Raw genomic sequence first — 26,798 nt, 5'->3', positions numbered from 1 at the left:
TATCCAAGGAAAAGCTAGCCAATCACAGTGGAAATGTAAAATTACGCCATGGCCTCGCCTCAGTGTGCTGGGCTAAGGGAAGGCCGCGGTTCTTTAGTCCAATCAAAGTTTAGTGAGAGTGGTTGGTCGCCAGCTACTTGCACCGGGTTAACTTGTGAGTGGGCGGGGTTACGACGAGGAGGCGTGTGCTTGGTAGGGAAAACGCGCCAAATTTCAAAGGCGCGCTTCCTTCCTTCTGATTTCCCGCCGTAGCCGTTTCTCTGGTGAGCTCAGATGTTAGCGGTGGCTCCGTGACCGCAGTGACGTCACGCTCGGTGTTTCCTTACCTCCCAGCCTCAGGGGGGGGGGTGGTAATCCGAGGAGGTAGAAAACCAAGGGGTTAGCTAGGTCAGATCTCGGGTCATAGTGATAAGATTGTGTGACGTCACCACTTATAAAAACCTAACCCACTTTATATTTGGGGTTCAGCAACCAGTGGCATGGGGCCAATGCTCATGTTAGGGTTTTGAGGGTCATAGGTCAGCTTCAGTGACCTGGGCTTCACCAAGGTCAGTGATTACAGGAAGCCCCCTTTTAAGAGATTGGGGGAAGGCTTATTATCAACGCGGGGAGGGTCGGGGTCACCTAGCTGTCATGGTGGGGTCAGAGGCTGCCATGTCCCAAGTCCAACCATGCTTCCAGCTGCTGCGGATGGGTTCAGACCTGGGTGCAGCTCCGGCCTCCAGTTCACAAAGCGCACCTTCCCAAGACCTCTACACCTTCCTACCCGACTCCTCACGCTGCGTCTACCGGCTGGGAGCCCGCCACGACCTGTGTGATGTTCCCTTACCGGGAAAAGTGCGTGTCCAGGCAGAGATCCATGCCGAACGAGAGCCTAGCGGAGAATGGCGGGTCAACCTGCAGAGCTGCACCAGTACTGGTGATTATCTTCATGTCTGTCTGTCTTTGCACCTCTTCTGCACCCGTTTCCTGTGTTGTCTATTGCCTGTTCTGAATCTTCTGTTCTCTGTTTTGAAATCTTTGGAAGGTAAGGAGCACCTTTATCCACAGTGACCAATCAGAATCTGTGTTCACTTTCTTGATGTATGTCTAAAGCCAGATCCGCTCCCCCTCCCCCTTCTTTTTATTTTTATTATATATTTTTTTTTTTTTTTTACAGTGGGGTAAAATCGTTGTCAGTTTTATTGTGGGGATCTGTGTCTTAGGGAGATTTTCCTTCACTTCCTGTCCTGTTGGCAGAGAAAAGGTAAACTAATATTGTACACCATTATCCCTGCTGTACTTGCCTCCCATAAGTGGTGAGTAAGGATGAGCTCAGGCGTGTTTGCACACTCCACGTGTGGAGCCCACCAGGAAATTGACGCAGCTCTGCGCTAATCACAGGCAGTGAGACATTGTCCCAATGCGCTTCTTCAGAAATCGGGCAATGTCTCGCTGCCTGTGATTAGCGCAGTGCCGACTTCCAGGTGTGCAAACACGCCTGAGCTGATCCCTAGTGGTGACCTGTTGGTGCCCACGCAGCCGGTGCAAAAGTCTGGGGCTTTGAAACCCCCTTTTCCTCCTCCTTACTGCAGTATGTAAGATCAGATCGATTCTCTTTGCCTGCACTGACCAGTCTGAATTGCTCTGATCCATCCTGGAAGCCCTGCAGGAAGAAGGGCAAAGCTTTCAAATCCCTGGATCGCTACACTGGCGGTGTGGGCACTGACAGCTCTTCACCCATGGCGGTAAGTACATACAGTGGGGGCTAATGGTGTGCCGTGTTAGTTTGACCTTTTCAGTTTTTTTTTTTTTTTCATTAACGTTTTATTGAAGTAAAGCACAGATATCAAAAAACACAGTTTACAGTAAAGAACATGTAGGAAAGTAGTTTACAGCAGCATACCTACAGTTTGCATTCTATAGTACATTCAGTATAGAGTACAGTTTTGTATCCAAACATAATATCCCCTGTAGCATTTAGCACCTTGAGTATCAAACCAGCAGCAGATTTATGCACTTAAAAATGGCGTGGTCTAACAATGGTTATATGCATGTGTCAGAGTCATTCAGCCAACGGTCCCACACTTTATTATATTTGAATGGGCACCCCCTATTGCTGTAAATAAATTTTTTGTACGGCAAAGTTAGGTTGTCGGCTTTCCATTCCGCTAATGTTGGTGGTGGAGATCTCCACTGCCTGGCAATAAGCTTTCTCGCAACAGTTTCCTGCAGGAATAACTTAGTACACCTGTCGAGTACCCCCGGGTTTACACCCAACAAGCATTGTTTGGGGTCCAGACCAACAGGTGTGCCCATATTGTCATGCAGAAAATTCACCACCTGAATCCAGAACCCTTGCAGCAAAGGGCATGCCCATACAAGATGGAAAAAGGTGCCTGCGGCCACTTTACACATTGGACAGCTAGGAGGGACCTCAGGTTTATATTTCGCTATTCTAATCGGGGTGAGGTAAGCTCTATGCAATATAAAAATTTGCGTCATTCTATCAGATAATTTAGGGGACACCTCCTTGCACGTCTCAAGTGCTTCTTCCCATTCTTCATCTGTCATGTGGTCTAGGTCCCTCTTCCAGCCTACCTTCGGGGCATATGCAACTTTGGAGGCAATTGGAGCATATAGCATATCATAATATGACGAAATGAGGCCCTTGGGATCTTCGCTCTTTGCCACAGAGAGAATGGGGTTGGGGGTGGGATGTGGGTATGTTCCTCGAGGGAGTTGTGCATTAGTCGCATGTCTAAACTGTAGGTATTGAAAATGCATGTTGCATGGGAGTGCAAACTCTTCCTGCAATTGAGTAAAGGGTTTGGGAGTGCTGCTAGAAATTAAGTGGTGTAAGTAAAACACCCCACACCTGCTCCATAGTTCTTGCCCTGGTACGGTAGCAAATTCCCTCATATGATTATTAATTCCACAGTGGGGTGTAGTCAGTGTAAGTTGGGATTCCCAATCTACCGGAGGCTATATCCCAAATACGTCTGTATTGGTGTAGAAGGGGTGCGGTATCATCTCCTAAGCACCTACATTTTGTGCCCATAGTAATAGCATATAGTGGATCACCTGTGCGTTGAGCCCATTTAGGGCAGATCAAGGTCATGAAGCGGTCACCATCAGCTTTGTCAAGATGAAAAAATTGGGAAAGCTGTGCTGCAATGTAGTAGTGGTTAAAGTCTGGTAACGCCATACCTCCCCTATCTGTCGGGTTCTTGAGCTTTTGCCATGCCAGCTTATGTCTATTTTTACCCCACACAAAGGGGCCTAGAAGGGCTTCTAGTTTCTTAAAGTACTTTAGAGGGAGGTAGATTGGGGAGTGCCAAGGGTATACAACGCTTTGGGCAATAGAATCATTTTAATGAGATTAATTCGACCCCACACCCCCAGTGGAAGGCGGGACCATGTACAGAGTTTATTTCTAATTAGAGAGAGAAGGGGGTCAATATTCAGGGCTATATAATCTCTTGAATCTCTGGATATATACAAACCAAAATATTTAATTGTTGCGGCTCTTTGCAAGGGAAGGTCGCTCTGGGATCTGGTTGGGGGAAAGCTGTCTTGCGGCAAAATCTGGGACTTATTCCAATTAATTTTAAGGCCAGAAAATACCCCAAACTGCTCTATAACCATCAAGGCTCTAGTCAAGGAGGAGTCTGAGTCAGAGATACAACAGCGTATCGTCCGCATATAGACTGATCTTCTCAATAACATGTCCCAACTGTAGACCCTTAATTACTGGATCAGCACGTATAGTGATAGCCAGAGGCTCTGCTGCCAAGGCATAGAGGAGCGGGGATAGTGGGCAGCCCTGTCGTGTACCCCTACCAAGATTGAATAATAGGGAGGGCCATCCATTTGCCACCACTTTGGCCATTGGTTCGTGATACAAAAGTCGCACCCATCGTATTAAAATTAGAACCAAAACCATAGCTCTGCAGATATTTCCACAAATATGGCCACTCAACGGAGTCAAACGCCTTAGCCGTGTCAAGTGACACGACCACTCGTGTACCTATTTCCTCATGTTGAGTTTGCAGATTAATGAAAAGCTTTCTGAAATTAAAGGATGTGTTGCGGCCTGGCATAAAGCCCGCCTGATCTGGGTGGATAAGTTTAAGAATAACCCGACTGAGGCGCAGAGCAAGGATTTTTAGCTAGAATTTTAATGTCCACCTGCAACAATGAGATGGGACGGTACGATTCCGGGAGCAAGGGGTCTTTCCCTGGCTTGGGTATCAGGACTATAGTGGCCTCTTTCATGGATGTAGGTAGTTCAAATGTTTGGAACAAGCGATTGTAAAGTATCAACAGTTTGGGCGAAATAACCTCAGAAAATGTGCGTAGAATTCTACCGGCAGGCCATCCGAGCCCGGGGCCTTAGAGTGGGCAAAGTTAGCAATCGCAAGAGTACCGTATTTTTCCGTCTATAAGACGCCCCCATGTATAAGACGCCCCCCACTTTTGCAACCCAGAATTAAGAAATCCATATTTTAAACAGGTAAAACAGAACACAGTTTTATTTAGTAATTAACTTTTACATACCAGTATATTATGCATCATATCACTTTATTCAACCTCTGTTGCATCAATGTTCTCTTCTTCATCACTAGTTCCAGACAGAATTCTTCTTTTGCATCATTGCTGTCTTCTGAGTCAGTCAACTGTCTCTCTGCAGCTCTATTCCCATGCTCTTTTGCATAGCTAACTACACTGAGTTTAAATTTTGCAGAATAAGACAGTCTCTTACTTTTATTATTCTGTGACATCTTGGGCTCAAAACGCTCTGCTCTCTGCATCTGCGCAGTCTCCACGTCGAACGGGATCATATCTGCGCACTCTCCACCTCCTCCTCTACCTCCAGCTGACGTCACTAACATATGGCTCGTGATTGGAGGAAGCCGTTCACAAGCTATGACCATCTAGGCACCCGCACGGCTCTCTCCCAGGCTGACTGACCGTGTATAAGACGCTGCTCGAATTTCAGGCTAACAATTTAAGGATAAAGTAGCGTCTTATACACGGAAAAATACGCTAATCTCCTCTAGGGTAAGCGGGGCCTCTAGCATGTCAATTTGTTCTGCCGTGAGTTGGGGTAGGTCTATCCTTTCTAGAAAAGCGGTCATAAGGTCACAATTGGGGGGGTGCCATGGAGGAGTATAGAGCCGAAAAGAATTCCGTAAATTTATTCGTCACTTCTAATAGGTCAGATATCAAGGAGTCGTTTGGGCCTTTTAGAGTAATAACTATCGGGTTTCCCCTCACTACGTGTCAGGTATGTTTTCCAGCCCGTTCTCCATGTTCAAAAAATTTTTGCTTGAGAAAAAACTGCTTTTGTGTGGCTTTTGCATAGTGTATATGATCTACTACCCTGGTTTGCAGGCGGAGCTGGGCCGCGTTAGCAGCTGAGGGATCACGTACAAGACCACTCTCCGCCACAGCTAATCCCTCCAAAGCCACCTCCAACTCCTCCACTGACTTTGCCTTAATTTTATTAATGTGGGACACAAGGGTAGCACGGGCGTGGAGTTTGAAGGTCTCCCAAACCATCGAGGGGCTTGCTGAATAATCATTATCCTCAAAAACCGACTCCATTCAGCAGTGAGTTCCTCCCCCTCCGGCAACAATGTAAGCCAAAAGGGATTCAAGCGCCACGTCCGTTTGGGCCTATGTCTCGGAATTCTAAGAGAAATTTGGTATGGGCTGTGGTCCGATGGGGACCGTGGACCAAAGGATGCTTCTAGTAAACGAGGAGTAAGACCCTGTGAGATAAATATGTAATCTATCCGGGACAATGTATTATGGGATGAGGAGAAACAGGAAAAAGCCTGTGTGGCAGGGAACCTGTGCCTCCACGAGTTCACCAGGTGGAAGGATGCCATCAATTGCGGCAGCCTACCACTACCGGCAGAGCCTCCTGTAGGGTGCGCAGGGCGCAAATGATCCAGCTTAGGATCCATAACAGCATTAAAGTCTCCCAACCATATTTCCAGTGTGCTATCATACCTTGCCATGAAGGAGAACCCTGCAAGCAATATAGAAGCGGAGAATGGTGGGGGAACATAGGCCAAAATAAGTAGGGGTTCACCATACAGTTTTGCGTATATAAATACATACTGTCCCTGTGGGTCTGTGAGCACTTCCCCTAGTTCAAAATGGACAGTTTTGGTAATCAACACTGCCACCCCTCGTGAATGGGACGTGTGGGTCGAATGATACATCCAGCCCACCCAAGGACGTCTCATAGCCATCTGCAACCTCTCCTCTACATGTGTCTCCACCAGTACAACCACATCCGCCCTGCATTTCCTAAGGAGTGTGAATACCGCTGCTCGTTTAATCTTGTCCCCGAGCCCTCTCACGTGAGGAACGTCAATGATGCCATATCAGGAGTGAGGCCAGCGTATAATGCATGTGTGTAGGTAACAGGGTGCATCACCCCATTTTCCCCAAAGGATGCCAGTATTGGGCTGCCCGTAGTGCTGCTTCTGCCGTAGCAGTCTCTGCATATTGATAAAACACAACATATCCCGCAAATAGGTGCATTTACTTCATATATATATATATATATATTTATATATTCCTGAAAACCAACCGTCTTACCCAACCCTCCCCCCACCCCGCCCTGCATATCCCCAACCTTATGCGGGCATCATCCCAAAACTGAGCACATGTAACCGTCCCAGAGTTAAAAAGGATAGTATAATGAAGGGTCATCTTGGCCTGACGGGACCCAAGCAACACAAACGCAGCACCAGGGACCCTGAACGCAAGCAACAGCAATGGGTAAACAGGCTGTGTCCAGGTTCTCCGATGCAACAAAGTGCAAACGCACCGTCCTCCCGTCGTGTCTCCATGCAGAGCAGATCATACCCTGGGTGTACATGGGGGGTTTAGTTTGCTGCACAACACAGTTCCCCAGGACGCGCATCTTTCCCAAGCTCCCACCACAACTGTGGTGCAAAACGGCGTCTCTTCCATCCAAGGACGGCAGGATAGAAAATAGTACAAGTGATAAATTGGTTCCTGTGGCTCTAGTAATGGCTTAACAGAGGTTCCAGGTGTAGTAATTAGGGTGTGGAAAACTAGCTGTCATACAGTATGATCTGGGGGTGCTGCCCACCCATCTGTAGTACGTGCCCGAGTAAGTTATTAGCAGCAGCAGTTATTAAGCAGGGTACAAGCACGATCACCCTTAAGTTCACCAGAGTCCACACCAGGATAAGTCAGCATTCAGCATACTCACAGCCTCATCAGGCCTTGTGGGCTGCAGCAGGACGGCGTTTCAGCCAGGCAATCACCGCTTCAGCTTCTTCAAAGAAGGACACTTTGTCATCATGTTCAACACGGAGTTTAGCCGAAAATAACATGGTGTTTGGCTTCCAAAATGGTTCGGCGACACCTCTGAACCTCCGCTGAGAAATCTGGGAATAAAGCAAGCTTAGCATTTCCAAACTCGATGTTGCCCTTCAGTCTAGCCAGGCGCAAGGCTGTGTCTGTCTTTAAAGTTAAGCATTTTAGCTATAAATGTATGCGGGGGAGCGCCTTGCGGTGGCGGTCTGGCCGGCATGCGGTGGCGGTCTGGCCGGCATGCGGTGGGCTCTTTCCACCGCTAGCATTGGGGAAAACGCCTCCCTGCCATATGTGGTGATCAATAGCTGTTCCAAAAAGGTCGCAGGATCTTTGCCCTCCGGTAAACCGATTTAAACATGGGTTATATCTTCTGAGCCTGTTCTCCATCTCATCATGCCTGGAGAACAACTGTTGTATTTGCTGCTGGAGGCCTTCAGTTTCAGTGCGCAATGGCAGGAGAGCGTCCTCCACCGCACTCAGGCGGTTTTCAGCTTCTTTCACCCGGTCGCGTAGTTTATGGAAATCTTGACGGAGGTGTGAGATATCTACCTTGACTTCGATTTGTGAGGTCAGCGAGGTGCGGCACAGAGTAATAGCTTCCAGCAGCAGGGCTGTATCGCCCGCCGGTCTCCCTTCGTCTTCCTGCTCTCCGCCGCCATCTTGCTGCTCCCCCGAGGCTCCATGGCGGAATTGGGCTAGCTTCACCGCCGCAGCCTTTTGAGATTTAGATGGTGACATATAGCCTGAAGTCAGGGGTGTCTTGCCAGGTAGGTGATGGGAGAAAAAACGAGCCACAGTAAGCAGGATGCAATAGATTGTAGGATTAGTGAGCGGAGCTCCTCAGATGGCGTCCTACTCCATGCGCTGCCAGGCCACGCCCCCCACGTGACTCGACCTTTTCCGTCTTTCCTTCGCTTGTTCTGTTGAGAGAAAAATTAAAAGGTAAACAAACACAGTCAACCATTAAACTCTGGGTCCCGCTATACTAAGGTACCTTTCAAACGGGCAATCCGATTGGGTTTGCCTGTCAGTTTTTCAATAAAAAGGGGGGGGGGGGGGAAAGTCTGATTATGCGTGCGATAGGTATTGTATGGGATTGTCCTCTAACCTCTATCAAATTGCATATAAAACAGGGGTCCCTAAAGACAGGTGACCCCAAGGGAAGTGAGGCTCACTGAGGGACAGTGCACCAAAATGTAAAACTGTTCTTACTTTATTGAAAATTAAATAAATTTAATATAATTTATACAGTACACCTAAAATTCACTAAGACATGCTAAAGGTCTATACAAAAGCCACCATTTAAATAACTACAATATGTGAACTGTTGTGGACCGAATAAAATCTATCCCAACAGGCACAGACGAGAAGGAAACAGACACAAACACACACGTCCGGACGCCAGTGGAATTGAAGCTGATCGCTAACTAGTGCTGATTAGCGATGTAGGTCCAGCCTCAATTCCCCCATGGGGGCTCGAGCCAAATAAGAGGGATAGCCAAGAAGACAGCAATTAGAGCAGAGCCGTAGAGATAATCCTGATGAGAATGACTGACTGTAACCCCACCCATTAGAAGCCACAAAATAAGATTCTAAAATCACTGAAAGTCATTCATCTGCTAATAAAAGAGCAGCCTGTTCATGTAATATGCTGATTCTGCTGCAGTGTCAAAAGGTGATTGAATGATCCAATGGAGGTATAAAGAATATACACAGTATTAGTAATACTTAAAAGTCAGTGCAGGAGTTACTTATAGTGGCTTATCACTCTTTAATATCAGGCATTTTTAGCGGTACTGGGCTTATCCCTGAGCATCCCATGTATAGTCTCTTGTGCTGGAAGGTGTATATATCAGTGCAATTTATTTCCAGACTGGAGTGGGAAGTACTTGCAGAGCCAACGTCAAAATCATATTGCCCATTTGGCCAATACGTATGTAAAGGGGCACCTCAGGGTATGAACTAAAGCCCTGCTGGCGCTGGTTCCGCCCTTGGAAAAAACGTTTTTCCCATACAAGAAACTTGCCCTGCTAGGGTGGGACCATTGCCTGGAGGACCTTTCGCCCAAATGCCTGTGCCTTATCAGAAAAACAAGTCCAGGCGGTAATGCTTTGCAAATGTAGAGTAGCCGAACCATGTTGCTGCTCTGCAGATATCCTCCGGCATTGCACCGGCCCTCTCTGCCAATGACGCTGACACATCCCTGGTTGAATGTGCTTTAACTAGGGAAGCTTACCTCCCTGCCAAACCGTAGGCTTCTGTAATTGTCATTCTACTCCACTTAGCAATGGAGGATTTTGACGCTTTACATCCCTTACATACCCCCTCAAAGTCTGCAAAAAGGGTTTGAGTTTCTGAAGACCTTGCTGACCTCAAGATGAGCCAAAAGGCTTCTACTAACATCTACTTCTGAGGTGGAATAAAATGTTGGCAGGATAATGTCATGCATTCCGTGAAACAAGGAGGCTATTTTGAGGAGTAACCTAGGGTCTGTTTTGCGCACAACCCTATCCTCAAATTAATAAAAACTTCTCTCGCATTGAGAGCACCTGCAACTCACTCGCCCTTCTGGCTGAAGTGACTGCTATTGCAAATACTGCCTTTTAGCACCACCCACTTAATCTGATTTCTCCAGGGTTTCAAAAGGACTTCCTGTAATCGCCCTGAGTACCAAGGACAGATCCCAGGTGGGACAGGCCCAAACACTCACTGGCCTGGACTTGGAGAGGGCCTTGAAGCTCTTTACGAATCGATCTTGCTGCAGGGAGACCTGAAGAAATACACTCAAGGTGGCGGCCAGCACCTTTAGGGTGTTGATGGAGGCCTAATTCTACTTTTGCCTGGGAAAAAATCCAGGACTACTGTAATTCCCGGTAGTTCCTGACCCTGTTCTGCTAACCAGGAATTGAATCTTCTCCAAACCTTGGTATAAATGGGCCTGGTCACTGGTTTGAGGCAGTCTAGAAGAGTCTTTATCACTCTGAGAACCCCCTGAGCCCTTCAGATACCACGCTGTTAGTCTGAGGGTTTCCAACGGAGGGTGGTAAATAGGTCCCTTTGTGACAAGATTCTTCCTCACTGGGAGAGGAACCGGGGGATATATGGCAAGCCTCTTTAGGCTAGCGAACCAGGCTCTCCTCGGCCAAAATTAAGCTAGCCAGATTAAGATCTGTTCTCTTGCTCAAAAACTTCTGGAGAACTGCAGCGACAAGTCTTATTGGAGGAAAGGCATGGCAAAGGCATCTATCCCCTGGCTTGATCCAGCAAAAGCAGAAGAACTAGGCAACCTTCTTGTTGCTCTTTTGAGGCGAAAAGGTCCACCTCTGGCCAGTTTCAAGTCCCCACAATCTCTTAACACCTCCCAGGTTGAATGACCATGCGTCTTATCTTACTCGCTGGTGGCTGAGAAAATCCGCTAGAGAATTCAGAGTCCCTTTTTAAGTTGATGGCAGTCAATGAAGTCAGGTTTAGTTTGGCCCAACCAAAAACTTTGCCTGCTATCAATTGTATTTATTTATTTTTTATATATGCTGCTGCATTGCCTGACTGCACACCTGCAGGTGCTGCCCCCTTATTCGTGACTGGAAGGTCTCTAGAGCCTTCCGAATTGCCAGCAGCTCCCTCCTGATTCGAGGTCTGTCCTGGATTCCACTGGAGCCCAAGTTCCCTGAGTCAAACCTTCTTCTTCCAAGTGGGCACCCCAGCCAAAAGAAGGGTGTGTGGGTTTTTTTTTTTTTTTTTTTTTTACCACGAGGGTGGTTGGCCTGGACCACAACAGACCCCTGTCTAGATTGTGACTGGCTTGCCGCCACCACAGCACCCTCTTGACCTTGGCCAGTAGGGGCAAAGGCTGATGCAAACTGCTGGTCGCCATCCCAACAGCGTAGGGGGTGATGGTGAAACTTTGCCCAAGGGACTGCTGGGAAACAGGATGTCATTAAACCCATTACCCTCATGACTTATGATCTGGGCTTCCTGAATGGTTACCTCCTGACTCATCTTATCCAAAGGGAGAAAGATCTTTCTGTTGAGGATATCTTGTACCCCAAATACTACACCTCCTGAGTTGGAACTAGCTGGGATTTGTCCAGGTTGACCAGCCAACCAAGGGACCGTAGGAAGTCATGTGCTTTCTGCAAATCCTGCTCCAGTTGCTGATAGGATTGTGTGACAAACAGGGGATCACTGTAATGGCCTTGACAAGTAGTAGGGCTAAGGCTTCTGCCAGGATCTTAAACGAGAAAAGAACTGAAAATGGGTCAAATAACGGTGAAGTGGTCCAATCCCAATGTACTTATCAAAAAAGAGCTTCCCCCTGAGTGGGTGGGATTTTAAATGACCATCAACTCCGGACACAAATGGACACAATAATATAACATTTTTATTCATAAATTACACAATTTACATATTACCAGGAAGTGCAAATAGGCTAAACAATGTCCTCCTGGTATATTAATAAAAAAAACACAAACACATATACAGAACAAAATATAATTAAAACAATGCTTGTCCTATATCACCCACACCGACGCGTTTCCAGTTGCTGATAATTCAGAACCTTCATCAGGGGTGAACAAACTTGATATAGAAATCTAGTGAGGTGTAAGTTCGAGGATCAAAATGCCTGCCATTTAGAAAAATATAAGTATGTCTGAAGAATGCTTCAAATACTATCGAGATGTCAACCAAGTACAGGATGTCCTGCAAATTACTTCCAGATCATGGGACATTAATTGGAACAAACAATGGCTATCTGGATGTTTCAAGTCCACCTTCATGTGTGTGTCAAGCTGAATTAGCATGTATATGACTTGCACCCAGGGTTGCCTTGTCCCATTCCCAGGAAGTAAGCCCAAAAGGAAAACTGGAAGCTGTAGTCCAACCACAAATTACAAACGGCGAAGCAGTCCTCTATGTGCAGCGTATGGATAGCCAAGCTACATAGAGGACTGCTTCGCCATTTGTAATTTGTGGTTGGACTACAGCTTCCAGTTTTCCTTTTGGGCTTACTTCCTGGGAATGGGACAAGGCAACCCTGGGTGCAAGTCATATACATGCTAATTCAGCTTGACACACACATGAAGGTGGACTTGAAACATCCAGATAGCCATTGTTTGTTCCAATTAATGTCCCATGATCTGGAAGTAATTTGCAGGACATCCTGTACTTGGTTGACATCTCGATAGTATTTGAAGCATTCTTCAGACATACTTATATTTTTCTAAATGGCAGGCATTTGGAGTACTCCTCTATTCCAGTTCTTTGGCAACCCAGAATTGTAGATTTACCACACCCCTTTTATTCCTAGTGACATGAACTAGAGAGGGTGGAAGGTCTAGAAACTGCACAGGGTTAACTACCTCCTTCTCTTGCTAGGTTTTAAAATCTAGCAATTGGCCACTCTGGGTTAAGCACTGCACCCTGGAAGGACAGGGAAAAGGTCACATGTCACCTTCTTCCACCATATCCCAAAATACTGTGTTGTGTGTGGTTTTTTTTTTTTTTTTTTTTTTTTTTTTTTTTTTTAAATTGGAGCTTCCAAAGACAGAGTAGGGGGGGATGAAGACAAAGGTGAGTATCTGTAGGGGGGGGGGGGGGGGGGGGTGGTAATTCCCCATTAAAAGAACCTGTCCCTTTTGCCTTGATTGCTCCTTCATGCTTGCTAACGCCACAAGCCTTTATTTATTTTTTTCATCTATTTCTACTCTATGTTCAGGGAGCATCTGAGCAACTAAGAACCTGTTTAGATCTAACCTTATGCAGTTTGACCTAGACAAGTTTTATTTTTTATTTTTTTTTATTAGGAATTTACATCAATGAGGTTCACCTCCAGCGGGGACAGCAGGTAGAATTGGCAGATGGAGACCTTCTGCGCTTCCAGGAAAGGCCCTCTCCACCCTCCTCTCCATCTCATTCTCCAGACACCTACTTCCTGTTCCAGCAGGTTCGTGTGCGACCTTTGGACTTTTCAGCCATCACATCACCCCGTGCTCGGACAACGTTTCCCGTATTCACACCGGTATTGGGCACAAGACGTTTGGGTGGGGATCGTGGAGGATCTCCTCACTACACAACTGGAGCCACAGTCATCCTGAACTCCATCGGCAGCATCAGCAAGATGAAGAGGGAGAGGATGCACAGCGGAGGTCTGATAGGAGGAACAGTAGAGCTGGCCAAACCAGCCACTCCAGACCTTCCTCTCCCTTCCCGCACCGGTATAGAAAGGAGGAGCAGCCGCAGGAAAGCCCAGCATAAGGTTCTGTGTGAGTTGGAGGAAGATGAGGATAGACAGGTGGAGGAAGGAAAGCGGAAAAGAAAGCGTGGAAGGCGGAAGGAAGATGAGAAACGAGTTGCCCAACCAATGGAATTTGAAAGGTGGGATAATAAGTTTAGCATATTAAAATGTATCTGTAGCCAAAATTCACCAGTTGCCACCACAGTAGTAAGAGAAACGGGGCATACCTGGTAACAACTGGTGTGTCTCTAACTTTATCCTGTGTCGGTCCTACATATTCAATGCACATAAGAAAACTTGTGCGTTTATTTTATTTTATTTTATTTTATTTTTTTTTTTTCCCAAAACATATCTTTATGCCAAATATTTGCATCTGTGCATTGTAGTGTACTATAGTTTAGGTATGTTGCTGCACACTGTAGATGTGTATTCAGATGCAATTAAAATGAATGACTATATATATTGCATTTAAACACATGGTGCGAGCAAGTTCCAAAAAAGTTATTGGTCTTTAAAAAAACTATACTGCTTTCTCTTCATTCTCTTGGGAAACCATTAAAGTAGAACTAAACCAATTGATTTAACCATTTCCCAAAATGTTTACATCCAAGGCATGCCGTGAATGATGGTCACAGTTGCATGTGCTCTTAAACCAAGCCATCAAATGGTTGTAGACCTAACCATGGTGCAGCACTATGGAAACTGCATATCAGACTTAAGATTAGAGGTTGACCGATATATCGGCTGATATTTGCAGTTTTTTAATTAATCGGCATCGGCCTATTGTGCTGATAAAAAGGCTTACCGTATATACTCGAGTATAAGCCGAGATTTTCAGCCTCTTTTTTGAGGCTGAAAGTGCCCCCCTCGGCTTATACTCGAGTCATCGCTGTCTGCCTGCTCGATCAGCGTGTCGAGCAGACAGACAGCGGCCATTCTATAATTCAAAAGCCGCGCCTCCGGCTCCGCCTTCGCCTGTGATAGGCGGAACACTGAATTTCCCAGCAGCCTGTGTTCCGCCTATCACGGACATCGTCTCATCCTCGTACTACGGACGAGGATGAGACGATGTCCGTGATAGGCGGAACACAGGCTGCTGGGAAATTCAGTGTTCCGCCTATCACAGGCGGAGGCGCGGCTTTTGAATTTTACAATGGCCGCCGAGGCGCCGACGAAGAGCGGCGATCCTGGCAAGGCACGGGACGGGACAGGGGGAAAGGCACGGGACGGGACGGAGGCAAGACACGGGACGGAGGCACGGGACGGAGGCAAGGAGGCAAGGCACGGGACGGAGGCTCGGGACACAGGTAGGCTGGACACACACACACACACGGACACACACACACACACACACACACACACACATGGACACACACACACAGGGATGGATGGATGGAGACACACACACACACAGGGATGGATGGATACACACACACACAGGGATGGATGGATGGATGGAGACACACACACACACAGGGATGGATGGAGACACACACACAGGGATGGATGGATGGATGGACACACACACACACAGGGATGGATGGATAGATGGACACACACACACACAGGGATGGATGGATGGATGGACACACACACACACAGGGATGGATGGATGGATGGACACACACACACACAGGGATGGACGGACACACAGGGATGGACGGACACACAGGGATGGACGGACACACAGGGATGGACGGACACACACACAGGGATGGACAGGCATGTCTCACCCTCGGCTTATACACGAGTCAATAAGTTTGCCAGTTTTTTTGGGGGTAAATTGGGGGCCTCGGCTTATATTCGGGTCGGCCTATACTCGAGTATATACGGTATTTAGAACTACAGCACGACTTGCAAATGACTTCTGTAATAGAAGTCAGTGCAAGTTGCCTGCGTCTTCATAGAAGCGACTTTCCTCCTCTCTGGTCAGTCTGCCAAGAAAAGAGTAAAGAGATGTAATGTTGACACTTGAATGAATTCAACTTGGTGTGTAGAGTTCTCAGTTTAACCATTTAAAGACTAAATCTTTTCTGACACTTATTGCTTACAAGTAAAAATCCTGTATTTTCTGCCAGAAAATCACTTAGACCCCCAAAATATATATATATATTTTTTTAGCAGAGATCCTAGGGAATAAAATGGCGGTTGTTGCAATATTTTATGTTGCACGGCATTTGCGCAGAGGTCTTTCAAATGCATTTTTTGGGGGGGGGGGGGGGGGAGAAACAGTTAGCCCATTTTTTTTTTTTTTTTAATCCAAAAGTTTTGACTACCTGTTATTAGTTTTTTTTTTTTTTGTTTTTTGTTTTTTTTTATCTAAATCATACATACAAGTAAACTGGAGGTTTGTTTAACCACTTGCTTACTGGGCACTTAAACCCCCCTCAGACCCAGACCAATTTTCAGCTTTCAGCGCTGATGCACTTTGAATGACAATTGCGCGGGCATACAACACTGTACCCAAATGAAATTTTTATCATTTTTTTTCCCGCAAATAGAGCTTTCTTTTGGTGGTATTACAGCTCGGAGTTTTATTTTTTGCTAAACAAACCAAAAAAGATGCAAAAAAATAAAAAATCATGTTTTAATAGTTTGTTATAAAATTTTGCAAACGGGTCATTTTTCTCCTTCATTGAAGTGCGCTGATTAGGCGGCACTGATGGGCTGCATTGGTGGGCACTGATGGGCTGCATTGGTGGGCACTGATGGGCTGCATTGGTGGGCACTGATGGGCTGCATTGGTGGGCACTGATGGGCATAGTTAAGGCGGCACTGATGGGCACAGATAGGGTGGCACGGATGGGCACAGATAGGGTGGCACGGATGGGCACAGATAGGGTGGCACGGATGGGGTGGCACGGATGGGCACAGATAGGGTGGCACGGATGGGCACGGATGGGGTGGCACGGATGGGGTGGCACGGATGGGCGGCACTGGGGTGCAGCACCTTTGAGGCAGATTGTGGGCACTGTGGGTGGCACTGTGGGCACTGACGGGGGGCACTTACTTTTAATAAGTGGGCACTGGCAGGGGGCAGGTGGTCGCTAGCAGGGCTGGCCGTGATCGGGACTGATGTCCCGATCACGGCCGCCGGTGATCGGCTTTTTTTTTTTTTCTCCTTGCGCTGTCAGCGCGAGGAGGAATAATAGCCGATTACCGGCTCCGTTATATCACATGATCAGCTGTCATTGGCTGACAGCTGATCACGTGATAAGGGGTCGGGATCGACCCCTTGCACGGATCGGTGATCAGGCGAGTCTCATGGGCGCGCCGCGCGCGCCCCTCGGGGCGCGCAGGCCGCTCGTACACGGGACTACGTCAATAGACGTAGTCCCGGAAAAGGAGATCCGCGCTGTAGCCGTCAATTGACTATAGCGCGGATCTCAAGTGGTTAATAAATGTAAGAAATTTTCTGTATCACTTATGAAGGCTGCTTTCACTGGAGCTGGCAGGCGTTGATGGTAAAACGCTGCTAGGTTTAGCGGCGCTTTACAATCATTTTAGCGGTGCTATTCAGCTGCTAGTGGGGTGCATATAACCCAGCTAGCGGCCGAGGAAGAGGTTAAATGCGCCCGTGAAGCACTGCTGCCAAATCGCATTGCATGCGCTTCAGCAGTGGTGCCCATTAATATCAATGGGCAGGAGTGGTGGAGGAGCAGCATGCACCATGCCAAACGTGCTGCTTGCAGGACTTTTTTTTTTTTTTTTTTTTTTAACATCCTGCCAGCGCATCGCCTCAGTGTGAAAGCACTCTTTCACACAGACTGCAGGGGAGCCATTTTGCAGGCACTTTACAGGTGCTATTTTTAGCCCAAAAGCGCCTGAACAATGCCACGGGAAAGGGGTCTGTTAGATTTTTATGAGATGAAGGGGGATAAAAAAGGAAGAAAAAAAAAATAAAAAATCAGCATCGTATATCTGCCATCGGCTGCCATGATTTCTAAATGTCGGCATCGGCCAGAGAAAAACTCATATCAGTCGACCTCTACTTAAGATGGGCACTTCCTTGGCTATCTAAAAGTATAACTAAAGGCAAGTTATAACCCTCCCTGCACTCTAAACAAAATGGAGGGAGGGGGGGGGGTGTTTTGCCTATAGTCCTAATTTAATGCTCAAGAAATGTTTTTGAAAAAGGCCCAAAACGGTGTTCTGCTAATTTTAGACAGGGCTGTAATGTAATATAATATGTATGACCGTGTTCCTAGACAGGTAGCTTGATGTAAGATATTTTATAGCAGCGGCAGGTAATAACTACTTCAAGGTGTTCATTTATACTGCAAAACAAAGTAATGTAATATAGATGGGTATCTGAAATTTTTATATAATTACTACCCAGAAGTGGGATATACAGGGTATTTTAGCTGGAAGTCCGACATGAAGGTTGGGTGGGGGATATTTTTTTTATTTATTTTATTTTTTTTAATTTTTTTAATATATTAAAGTAGTACTAAATGCTTAACCACTTCAATACTGGGCACTCCCCTCCCCCTTCCTGCCCAGACCAATTATCAGCTTTAAGCGCTGTCGCACTTTGAATGGCAATTGCGCAATCATGCAACCTTGTACCCAAATTAAATTTAATCTTTTAAAAAAATGTTTGATTTTATCTTTATTTTTATTTTTTTGACTGCTTTCTTTTTGGTGGTATTCAGTTACTACCGGATTTTTTATTTTTCTGCAAAAAAAAAGGTTGGAAATTTAAAGGTTTTTCTCTTGTAGTCACCGACCGACACAGCTCCTCTTAGCCATTGGGTTGTTTGCCCTATTACTAAGATACTAGGCATTAGTTGTAACACAACACTCAGAACTTAGTTCTGCCCGGGGGGCGGTCCCTTAGGCAACAACCCTCCAGTCTGCCAGACAGACCTCCGTTTTATTTTGCCTAGTGAAGAAGGACCTAGGAACCCTGCGGGCCCATCGGTCCGTGCTTTATTTTTTTAATGCAGAAGCGTGGTTTTTGTGCAACATGAATGATCCTGTGATCTACTATCAACAGCTGGCTGGGTGACAGGCTGGATACCCTTATCCTTGTAGTATCCTTGTGCATACCAGAGCTCCACGCTGGGTCGGCCATGACGAAAACCTCAGCCCTAGAGGTGGTTGGTGAGCTTTTATGCTCCGGGGCGCACATGTAACCGGGCTACTAATGTCTGCGTCAGTGTGCCAAGGCCAGCAGCCACCCTGTACTGATCAGAGAGTGGGTCTGCAATGGAATGTCTCCCAGCTCTTCAGGACTGGTAAGTACAGCTCTCCCCGCCTCGGTGGGGCTGAGCAGCTGGGCTTTCCCTGGAAGGTCGATTTCCCCCCCCCCCCCCCGCCGGGGATGCTGCATGTGGCTGCTGAGCAGTGTGTGCCTATACAGGGGCTCTCCGGGGGGCACTCACCTGGATTGGGGGGCTGCGCTGCCTAGCGGTGTCCTGGGTCCTGCTTTTCATGCCCCTGGAAGGTGCCTGTGAGGTTTTGCTGATGTCCTGTATGGCGCTGTGCTCACTGCCATCGTTTTTTCTTCCTGTCCCTCATGGAGCTGCTGGCGGCCATTTTAGGTGTGGACGAGGGCAGCATGCTTTCCTGGGCTTCTGGCGGCCATTTTCTGGAATCCTGATCATGTTTTTTTTTTTTTTCAGTGTCTCTAGCAGCAGCATGTGCTTGTGTTCTCACAGCCGTTTTCCCTGTCTTTGTACTGGATTCTTAATGGCTATTTTATTGAAGCCTGAGCACATTTCAGAGTGGTATGGTGCTAATTGCATCGGCTACCACCGACACAGCTTTTGTTTCCTCTGCACCTGGGAGCTCACAGGGACTACAGGCCCTGCTTGTGGGATAGTGCAGAACTCCTCAGGGTGGTGAGTCCAGCGGTAAAGAGCCCCTCAGCCAGCGGCAGCAGGGAGGGTGGGACTATCACTGTCCTAAGTCCCCTTTGGGTGGCAGACAGGGTAGGGTCAGCATGGCTTCAGAAACTGGTGTTCCCCCAAAATCCAGGCAATTGCAACCAGGTCACCTGCAGCAGTGCCAATGTACACCCTGACGGCGGTCCTCAGAGCTCTCTCCAGGGGATTGGCAACGAATGAACTAACGCAGACTCGGGTCCTGTTGAGGCTGGTGACCCCTGCTCTGTCTTGTCAGACAACGCTGACCAGGAACGTTCGGACAGTGAGGAGTCCCCGTCCGGGTCCGTGCGCGACAAAGCGCTTCTTGGAGCACTTATAATGGCTGTGCGTGATACCCTGAAGATTCAGGAGCCAGCAGATCCCTCTGCTGATGTACTGGTCCCTTTTTGGTCCCGCAAGCCCGTATCTGACTTATTTTGACAAGTTCATTTACAAGGAATGGGGTCGCCCGCAATGGACCTTTTCAGTCCCCAAATACATGCCGGTGCATTACCCTTTTGAGGAGAGCCTTCTGGTCGTGGACCCCCAGTATCCAGGTTAAATAAAGTAACCACGATCCCGGTTGAGGGGACTCCTGCATTCAAGGATCCCACAGACAGGAAGGCAGAGGCAGTGGCTCGTTCCTTGTTTACGGTTGTGGGGTCAGCCGTGCGACCAGTACTGGCATCTGCACTTGTGTCGCAGACACTGAGTGGGCATAACTTTTGCACCGCAAATTGGGAGCGCAACAGGCTTCTGTCTGCATGGAACTAGCAGACCAACTAGTGCAAGGCCTTAAGTATGTCTGTGACGCAGCCCTGGATACTCTCTCCTCTGTTATCCAGGGCTTTAGTGTCGGCTGTGGTGCTGAGGCGCCTGATTTTGCTAAAATGCTGGTCTGCTGACCAGGCATCCAAAAAAGCCCCGACGGATCTTCCCTTCCTTGGCGACCGACTGTTTGGATGACATTATTAAAAATGTCACCGGTGGTAAGAGTACCCTACTCCCACAGGCCAGGAAGGCTAAGGAGCCACGCCGCAGGCAAGGCCCCTCTTTTTCCGCTCAAACGGCTTTTTCGTCCACCTGGAGCTTCGACAAAATGTCCCCAGGACGACCACGGACGGTCAAAGTCCCTGGAATTGCAAGCCTGCGAATAAAAGTGCAACTGCATGAAGGTTTGCCCCCCACCCATTTCTCGGGTGGGGGGTCGCCTTCGGGAGTTTGCAGCCCTGTGGTCCTCTCGGTTATCCAACCAATGGGTCTGCGATCTGATTTCCACAGGCTACAAGAGTTTCTCTCTTGGCCGACAAACGGATTCTTCCCCTCCAGCATACCCATATCCCCGGCTCGCCGGGAGGCCCTCTTGTTGTCGGTAAGAGACCTGCTGAATCGCGGTGTGGTTGTAACGGTTCCGGACTCGGAACGCTTCTAGGGATTTTACTCAAATCTGTTTCTGGTTCCCAAGAAGGAAGGTGTACGTCCAATCTTGGACCTAAATTCCCTCAATCACTTTGGGAAAGTGCAGAGGTTCAGAATGGAATCATTTCGCTCAGTTGCTGCACTCTAAGTGGACTCCCTGGTGTCCTTAGACATCCAGTATGCGTACCTGCACATACCCATATGCCTTCGGCATCAAAAATTTGGGCGCTTTGTAGTTGGGGAAGCTCACTACCAGTTTGTGGCTCTTCCTTTTGGTCTGGCATCAGATGCTGGACCTAGGAGAATGGGCATTGCACCCAGAGATATTCAGGTTACTGCCTGAAGTGGGGCACACCAGATGTGGATTTTCTGGCCTCCCGTCTCAATCGGAAGGTGCCAAGATTTGTGTCCAGGACAAGAGATCCATTGTCGGATGCGATTGTGGCTCCGTGGGATCAGTACCAGCTGATCTACGCTTTTTCCTCAACTGAAGCTGTTGCTACGCCTGGTTCGCAGAGTGGAAGCCAAGGGATCCCAGTGATACTTTTTGCCCCATATTGCCCTCAGCGTCCTTGGGACGCAGACCTGGTGCGTCTAGTGGCAGACGCTCCCTGGTGACTGCCGTTGCGAGAGGGCCTTCTGTCTCGAGGGCCGATTCTCCATCCTGCTTTAACATCGCTGGCTTTAACGGCATGGCTATTGAGAGCCAGGTGTTGAGGAACCGAGGTCTGTTGGACTCTGATGCCAACTATGTTGAGAGCATGGAAAAATGTTTCTTCCCGGAAAATATACCATCGGAAGTCAGACTCGCTGTTTGTTTCGGTGGCTAGTCCAAAGAAAGGCATGGCGGTCTCGTCGGCCACCACTTCCAGGTGTATCAGACAGATTGTAGTACAAGCCTACGCCTTGAAGGGGCAGGAGCCCCCCTTTCCGGTCACAGCCCTCTACACAAGGACAATCGGAACATCTTGGGCTTTCCAACACCAAGCCTCTGTCGCTCAGGTGTGTAAAGCGGCGACCTGGTAGTGTTTCCACATGTTTACCAAGTTCTACAAGGTAGACATCAGTGCATCGGCTGATGCCTGTTTTGGTCGCAAAGTTTTTCAGGCGGCCATATAGTTGCACTGCCATGGTGGATGAGGTTCTATGCGGTTTTTCCCACCCCTTGTTTGGCACTGCTTGGGGACGTCCCAATGGCTAAGAGGAACTGTGTCGGTCGGTGAATATAAGAGAAAATAGGATTTTTTATTTTTTTTGATTGTACTCACCGTAAATCCTTTTCTCTGTAATTCACGACCGACACAGCACCAGCCCCTCCTTTTTATCTTTAGGTTATACTGCTTGTTGACGTACTAAAGTCTGGCAGGCTGGAGGGTTGTTGCCCAAGGGACCGCCCCCTGGGCAGAACTAAGAGTTCTGAGTTTTTTGTTACAGCTAATGCCTAGTATCTCCTAGTAATAGGGCAAACAACCCAATCCCTAAGAGAGGGGCTGTGTCGGTTGGTGAATTACAGAGAAGGATTTTACGGTGAGTACAAAAAATCCTATTTTCTGTTAGAAAAATTTGTTGAAAAGTGATTAATCTGTACAGGTCTCCCCGTGAGAAAATACAGCTGATTGGCTCTCCTCTCACACTGTCAGTGCGTCCATGTGATCAGCTGTGATTAGACACAGCTGATCAAATTGGTAAAGAGCCTCCAAGATCTGGGATGTGCCGTGTCACAAGGACACAGCACAACACCGATCGCCTCGCTACATGCCCCCATGTGGATAGTGGGGGGGGGGGGGGGGGACACGAGAACAGGAGCCACCCTCCAGCTGTCATTTGTCTATGCAGGAGGTGGTTAAACCCCTGCAGCTTTCTAGTGTCCATATTGCTTAGCCAGTGCAGGCTACAGGGATTCTAAGTGGTCAGCTCTGACCAATCGGAAGCCATCTAGCCTGTACTGTCAGCATTGCAAAAGGAGGAGAGAAAGCCGCTGGGATTTCAAATCCCCAGGCCAGTGAAGCAGCTTTTTGGTGTCTGACAGCAGGGAATCCAGGCAATCTGGTATGAGGGGGAGGGGTTCCAGTGTAAAGTCACCTTACAGATTTTCTGTAAAAGTTAACTTGCACTTAAACCACTTACAGACCGGACCATTTTGCTGGTCAAAGACCAGACCACTTTTTGAGATTCGGCACTGCGTCGCTTTAACTGACAATTGCGCAATGGTGCGCCGTGGCTCCCAAACAACAAAATTTAAGTTTTTTTTTTTTTCCCCCCCCCCCCCACAAATAGATCTTTCTTTTGGTATTTGATGACCCCTGCGGTTTTTATTTTTTGTGCTATAAACAAAAATGGAGCGACAATTTTGAAGAAAAACGCATTTTTTACTTTTTGTTATAATAAATATCCCCCAAAAATATATTAAAAAAAAAAAAAAAAATTCCCTCAGTTTAGGCCGATACGTATTCTACATATTTTTGGTAAAAAAAATGCAATAAGCGATTATTGATTGGTTTGCGCAAAAGTTATAGCGTTTACAAAATAGGGATAGTTTTTTATGGCATTTTTATTTTTTTACTAGAAATGGCGGCGATCAGTTTTTATTTATTTTTTTTTTTTAACATTATGGCGGACACATCGGACATTTTTGGGACCATTGTCAGTTATACAGCAATCACGGCTATATAAATGCAGTGAAGGGGTTAACCAGTGGGTGGCAGTGTAGGGGGTTAAGTGTTCCTAGGGGTGTGCTACTAACTGGGGGGGATGGGCTTTCATTTAGTGAACACTGATCTCTGCTCCAATCACATGGAGCAGAGATCAGCGTCACTATTTGCTAGGCAGAATGGAGAAATGCTGTTTACAACCATTTTTCCATTCAGCCGTCTCGTGAGACGATCGCGGGTATGCCCGCGGCGATCGTGTCCGCGGGACCCGCGACCGGACTCACGGGGCTTTAAACCCTGATGAGTTTACTTCCTCTTTTTCCCTGCAAAGGTAAAACATAATGGACTACTATGCATCGCATAGTAGCCCATTATGTGTCACTTACCTGACACAGGAGCCAGCGAAGTCGCCGCTGTCCCCTGTAGTCCGCCGCATCCATCTTGCTGGTGGCGTCTCGCAGCTCCGCCGCTGTCATTCGGCGAAGCCGCGATGACGTCACTCCCGCGCATGCGCACGGGAGTCGACAAATGCGGCAGCTCCATTCTTGGAACTGCCGCGCTCAGCGCGCCTACGCGCCGCTGTCTACGTGCAAATATCTCCTAAACCATATAGGTTTAGGAGATATTGCTTGGACCTACAGGTAAGCCTTAATCTAGGCTTACCTGTAGGTCAAAGTGGTTTGTAAGGGTTTACAACCACTTTAAGGAGATTTCCATTTTACGTATTTGGAACCAGATGTGCGGAGAGATCTCCCTGTTGACAAGACCAGTAACACGTCTGAGTTTGTTGCTGCTGACTTTTTTTTTTTTTTGAAGTGATTTACTTCTTTTAAGGATTTGAGAATGTTCATGTGGGAATTGGAAAACATTAAAGTGCCTGGGACGGCATCGACTTTCGGGGGTTAGATCTGAATGATGTCTGAGGTTAGACATCATATTAGTGGTAAAGTGTTGTGTGTTTTAGCGGCACTTTACTGTGGCTAGCGGGGCGCTTCTAACCCCCCCACTAGCGGCTGAGGAAAGGGTTATAAGCACCGCTGCTGAATTGCTTTTGCAGGTGCCCATTGAGTTCAATGGCAGGGGCGGTATATGCATTGATCCTGTACAATCCAAAAGATGCTGCTTGCAAGACTTATTCTAACGTCCTGCAAGCACACCGCCTCGGTGTGAAAGCACTCGGCTTTCACACTGAGGCTGCAGGGTCTAACAGTCAAACAGACTAAATGTATACTGATTTGGGTTATTTTTGTGTGTGTTTTTTTTTTTTTTTTTCCAGTGGCGATTAACGACCGCCAAAAGAAGGCTCTGTCTGTCTCAAAGAGCTCAGGACACTATGTAATGTAATGTATATTGCTGTGGAATACCATAGTGCCTTTAATGTAATGATATATTTTTAATTGCATTATTTTCTGTCATCTAGGGTCCTTTCACACGGGCTTTCAGATGAGGTCCATTCAACCCTATGGCGCGGCAGATGTCAGTGGTGACATGTCCGCCATTATCCGATCCCGTCCATGAAATCCAGATGGATGGAAACCCTATTTTTCATCCGGTCTCCATAGAGGACAGCGGATCTCTGCACAGTAAGAGATGGACCTGTCATCCGCCTGCTCAGTGGATCGATCCCTGCTGAGCAAAGTGGAGCCCATGTGAAAGGACCCTTGGTCAACTTTTCCTGTTGCCTTGTGTTTTTTATATATGCTAACTTGTTCTTCTTTTTTTTTTTTTTTTTTTTTTGTCTTGCCCTAGAAAGCCAAGAGGTCGTCCCAGAAAGAATCCAACGCCTCCTCTGGTGATATCACAGACTGTGTCCAGTGCAGAACCCTGTGCCTCGCGCTCCTGCTGCCTCCCACAGGAAGACACAGTCAGCTGGGTGCAGTGTGACCACTGTGACTCCTGGTATCACGTGGTGTGCATTGGACGCAGTCTAACCTCCCTGCAGGATATAGACTTTCACTGTGGTTGCACGTGACCAGACTTCTGTCGTATTCTTCTTACGTCTTGGCTTTTAATCTATTTTTATAAATCCTTCTTCTGTCAACTGGTGCACCCTTTTACAGCTTTAGTGCAAACCATGTTACAACTTTTTAGTCTCAACGGTTTGAGCACCAGCCCATTGCATTCTATAAAGGCTGTAAGAGCTGTCTGTGTGTTTTTAAAGAGGATGTCTTGGAAGCTGTTGTACTTTATCCACTTTTACAACCATCACCTTCATTTTCCCACTAATGAGCCAAGGTTGTGTAAAGTCCTGGGTCTTTATCGGAGTTCAGCTGCTGCATCATTGTAATAGGCCTCTGGTTAGTTCTGTATACATGACAAGACCTAACCTAATGTTTGCAGCACTTGTGTATTCAGAGTCTAGTCCAGACCTTACAGATAGCCTTTAATTCCCCATGGAAATGGTGTCCAATAACCTTTTAAAATGTATTTCCACTTTTGCAATCATATTTGAGAAATCCCCACTTTGTTTTTCATTTACACAGCATACCTAAAATATATTTTTAAAATGTTTGTCTCCTTTTTAGTAGTTTTGTTGAAGCAGACCTTTTCAGCGCTACATTTGTTACGACAGACCGTGTTCGGATCTAGTTTACAACTCCTGAGATCTGCCAGCACAGTTCAGACAGTATTAGTTTTGGTACAGCATAACTCCCCACCTTTTTCTTAACATTACATACAAGAGGAAGTTTCTGCCTTTTCATTAAAGAGCGGGTAAAACATAAGCAGAATTTGTAAAAAAAAAATTTTAATGTGTATTCAAACCCAAGAATAAAAATGTATTGCATTGCACAGCTGGTTATTAGATGTGGTGGCTGCATTTTAGTCTTCTCTTTGCACATTTTTTTTTACACCATTTTAATTTAACCTGCTAATCCTGGCTTTAGTGCCCTACCTTTTCTAGGGTGATCACAGTACTGAGCAGCATTTTTACCTGCAGAAAGAGTGAGCGTGCACGTGTTTTAGGACTCCTCCCTCTTCTCAATAACCAAAGGAGGCATTTTTTATAGTCTACAGCGATACCAGGAAACTATGCTTTACTGATAATGGTCCAGAGCCACCGGAAGCCATCAGCTAACCAGAATAACTTTTTTTTGCACTTCAAACAGATCAATTTCAATGGTATATTTAACCACCTTGCGCCGGGAGGACGTCCTGGGACGGCATCGACTTTCGGAGGTTAGATCTGAATAATGTCTGAGGTTAGACATCATTCAAATATCAGCATTTTCAGCCGGCGATTGCCTGCACCATAAGCACGATCATAGCGGCTGTTCC

The 26,798-nt window shown here is 47.1% G+C and overlaps 2 protein-coding genes across 2 annotated transcripts in view; one reads left to right on the top strand and one right to left on the bottom strand.

Moving 5' to 3' along the window:
* CCHCR1 (coiled-coil alpha-helical rod protein 1) overlaps window positions 1–967 on the bottom strand; it is a 130,852-nt gene extending 129,885 nt beyond the window's left edge. Inside the window, exon 1 of the mRNA XM_077462458.1 lies at window positions 830–967. The gene's annotated coding sequence lies outside the window, so the exon portion shown is untranslated. The remainder of the gene's footprint in view (window positions 1–829) is intronic.
* On the top strand, window positions 51–26,312 carry TCF19 (transcription factor 19). The gene is made up of 3 exons (XM_077462667.1): window positions 51–919; window positions 13,152–13,722; window positions 25,272–26,312. The coding sequence occupies exons 1-3, from the start codon at window positions 634–636 to the stop codon at window positions 25,492–25,494; spliced, it is 1,080 nt and encodes a 359-aa protein (XP_077318793.1). The 5' UTR covers window positions 51–633; the 3' UTR covers window positions 25,495–26,312.
* Window positions 26,313–26,798: the final 486 nt, after the last annotated feature.

The sequence above is a fragment of the Lithobates pipiens genome, unplaced genomic scaffold, assembly GCF_037356315.1.
Source record: "Lithobates pipiens isolate NorthernLeopardFrog02 unplaced genomic scaffold, aLitPip1_a1.2 Scaffold_1, whole genome shotgun sequence".
Classification (NCBI taxonomy): domain Eukaryota; kingdom Metazoa; phylum Chordata; class Amphibia; order Anura; family Ranidae; genus Lithobates; species Lithobates pipiens.
Note: the sequence above shows the minus strand (reverse complement) of the source record. Positions and strands in the feature narration are given on the sequence as shown.

What these genes read in the sequence shown, in the direction of transcription:
- TCF19 (XM_077462667.1), top strand. Translation starts at nt 634, where the DNA reads ATGGTGGGGTCAGAGGCTGCCATGTCCCAAGTCCAACCATGCTTCCAG. An exon ending in GCAGAGCTGCACCAGTACTG is followed by an intron (nt 920 to 13,151) that starts GTGATTATCTTC and finishes TTTTTTTATTAG; the next exon opens with GAATTTACATCAATGAGGTT. An exon ending in CAACCAATGGAATTTGAAAG is followed by an intron (nt 13,723 to 25,271) that starts GTGGGATAATAA and finishes GTCTTGCCCTAG; the next exon opens with AAAGCCAAGAGGTCGTCCCA.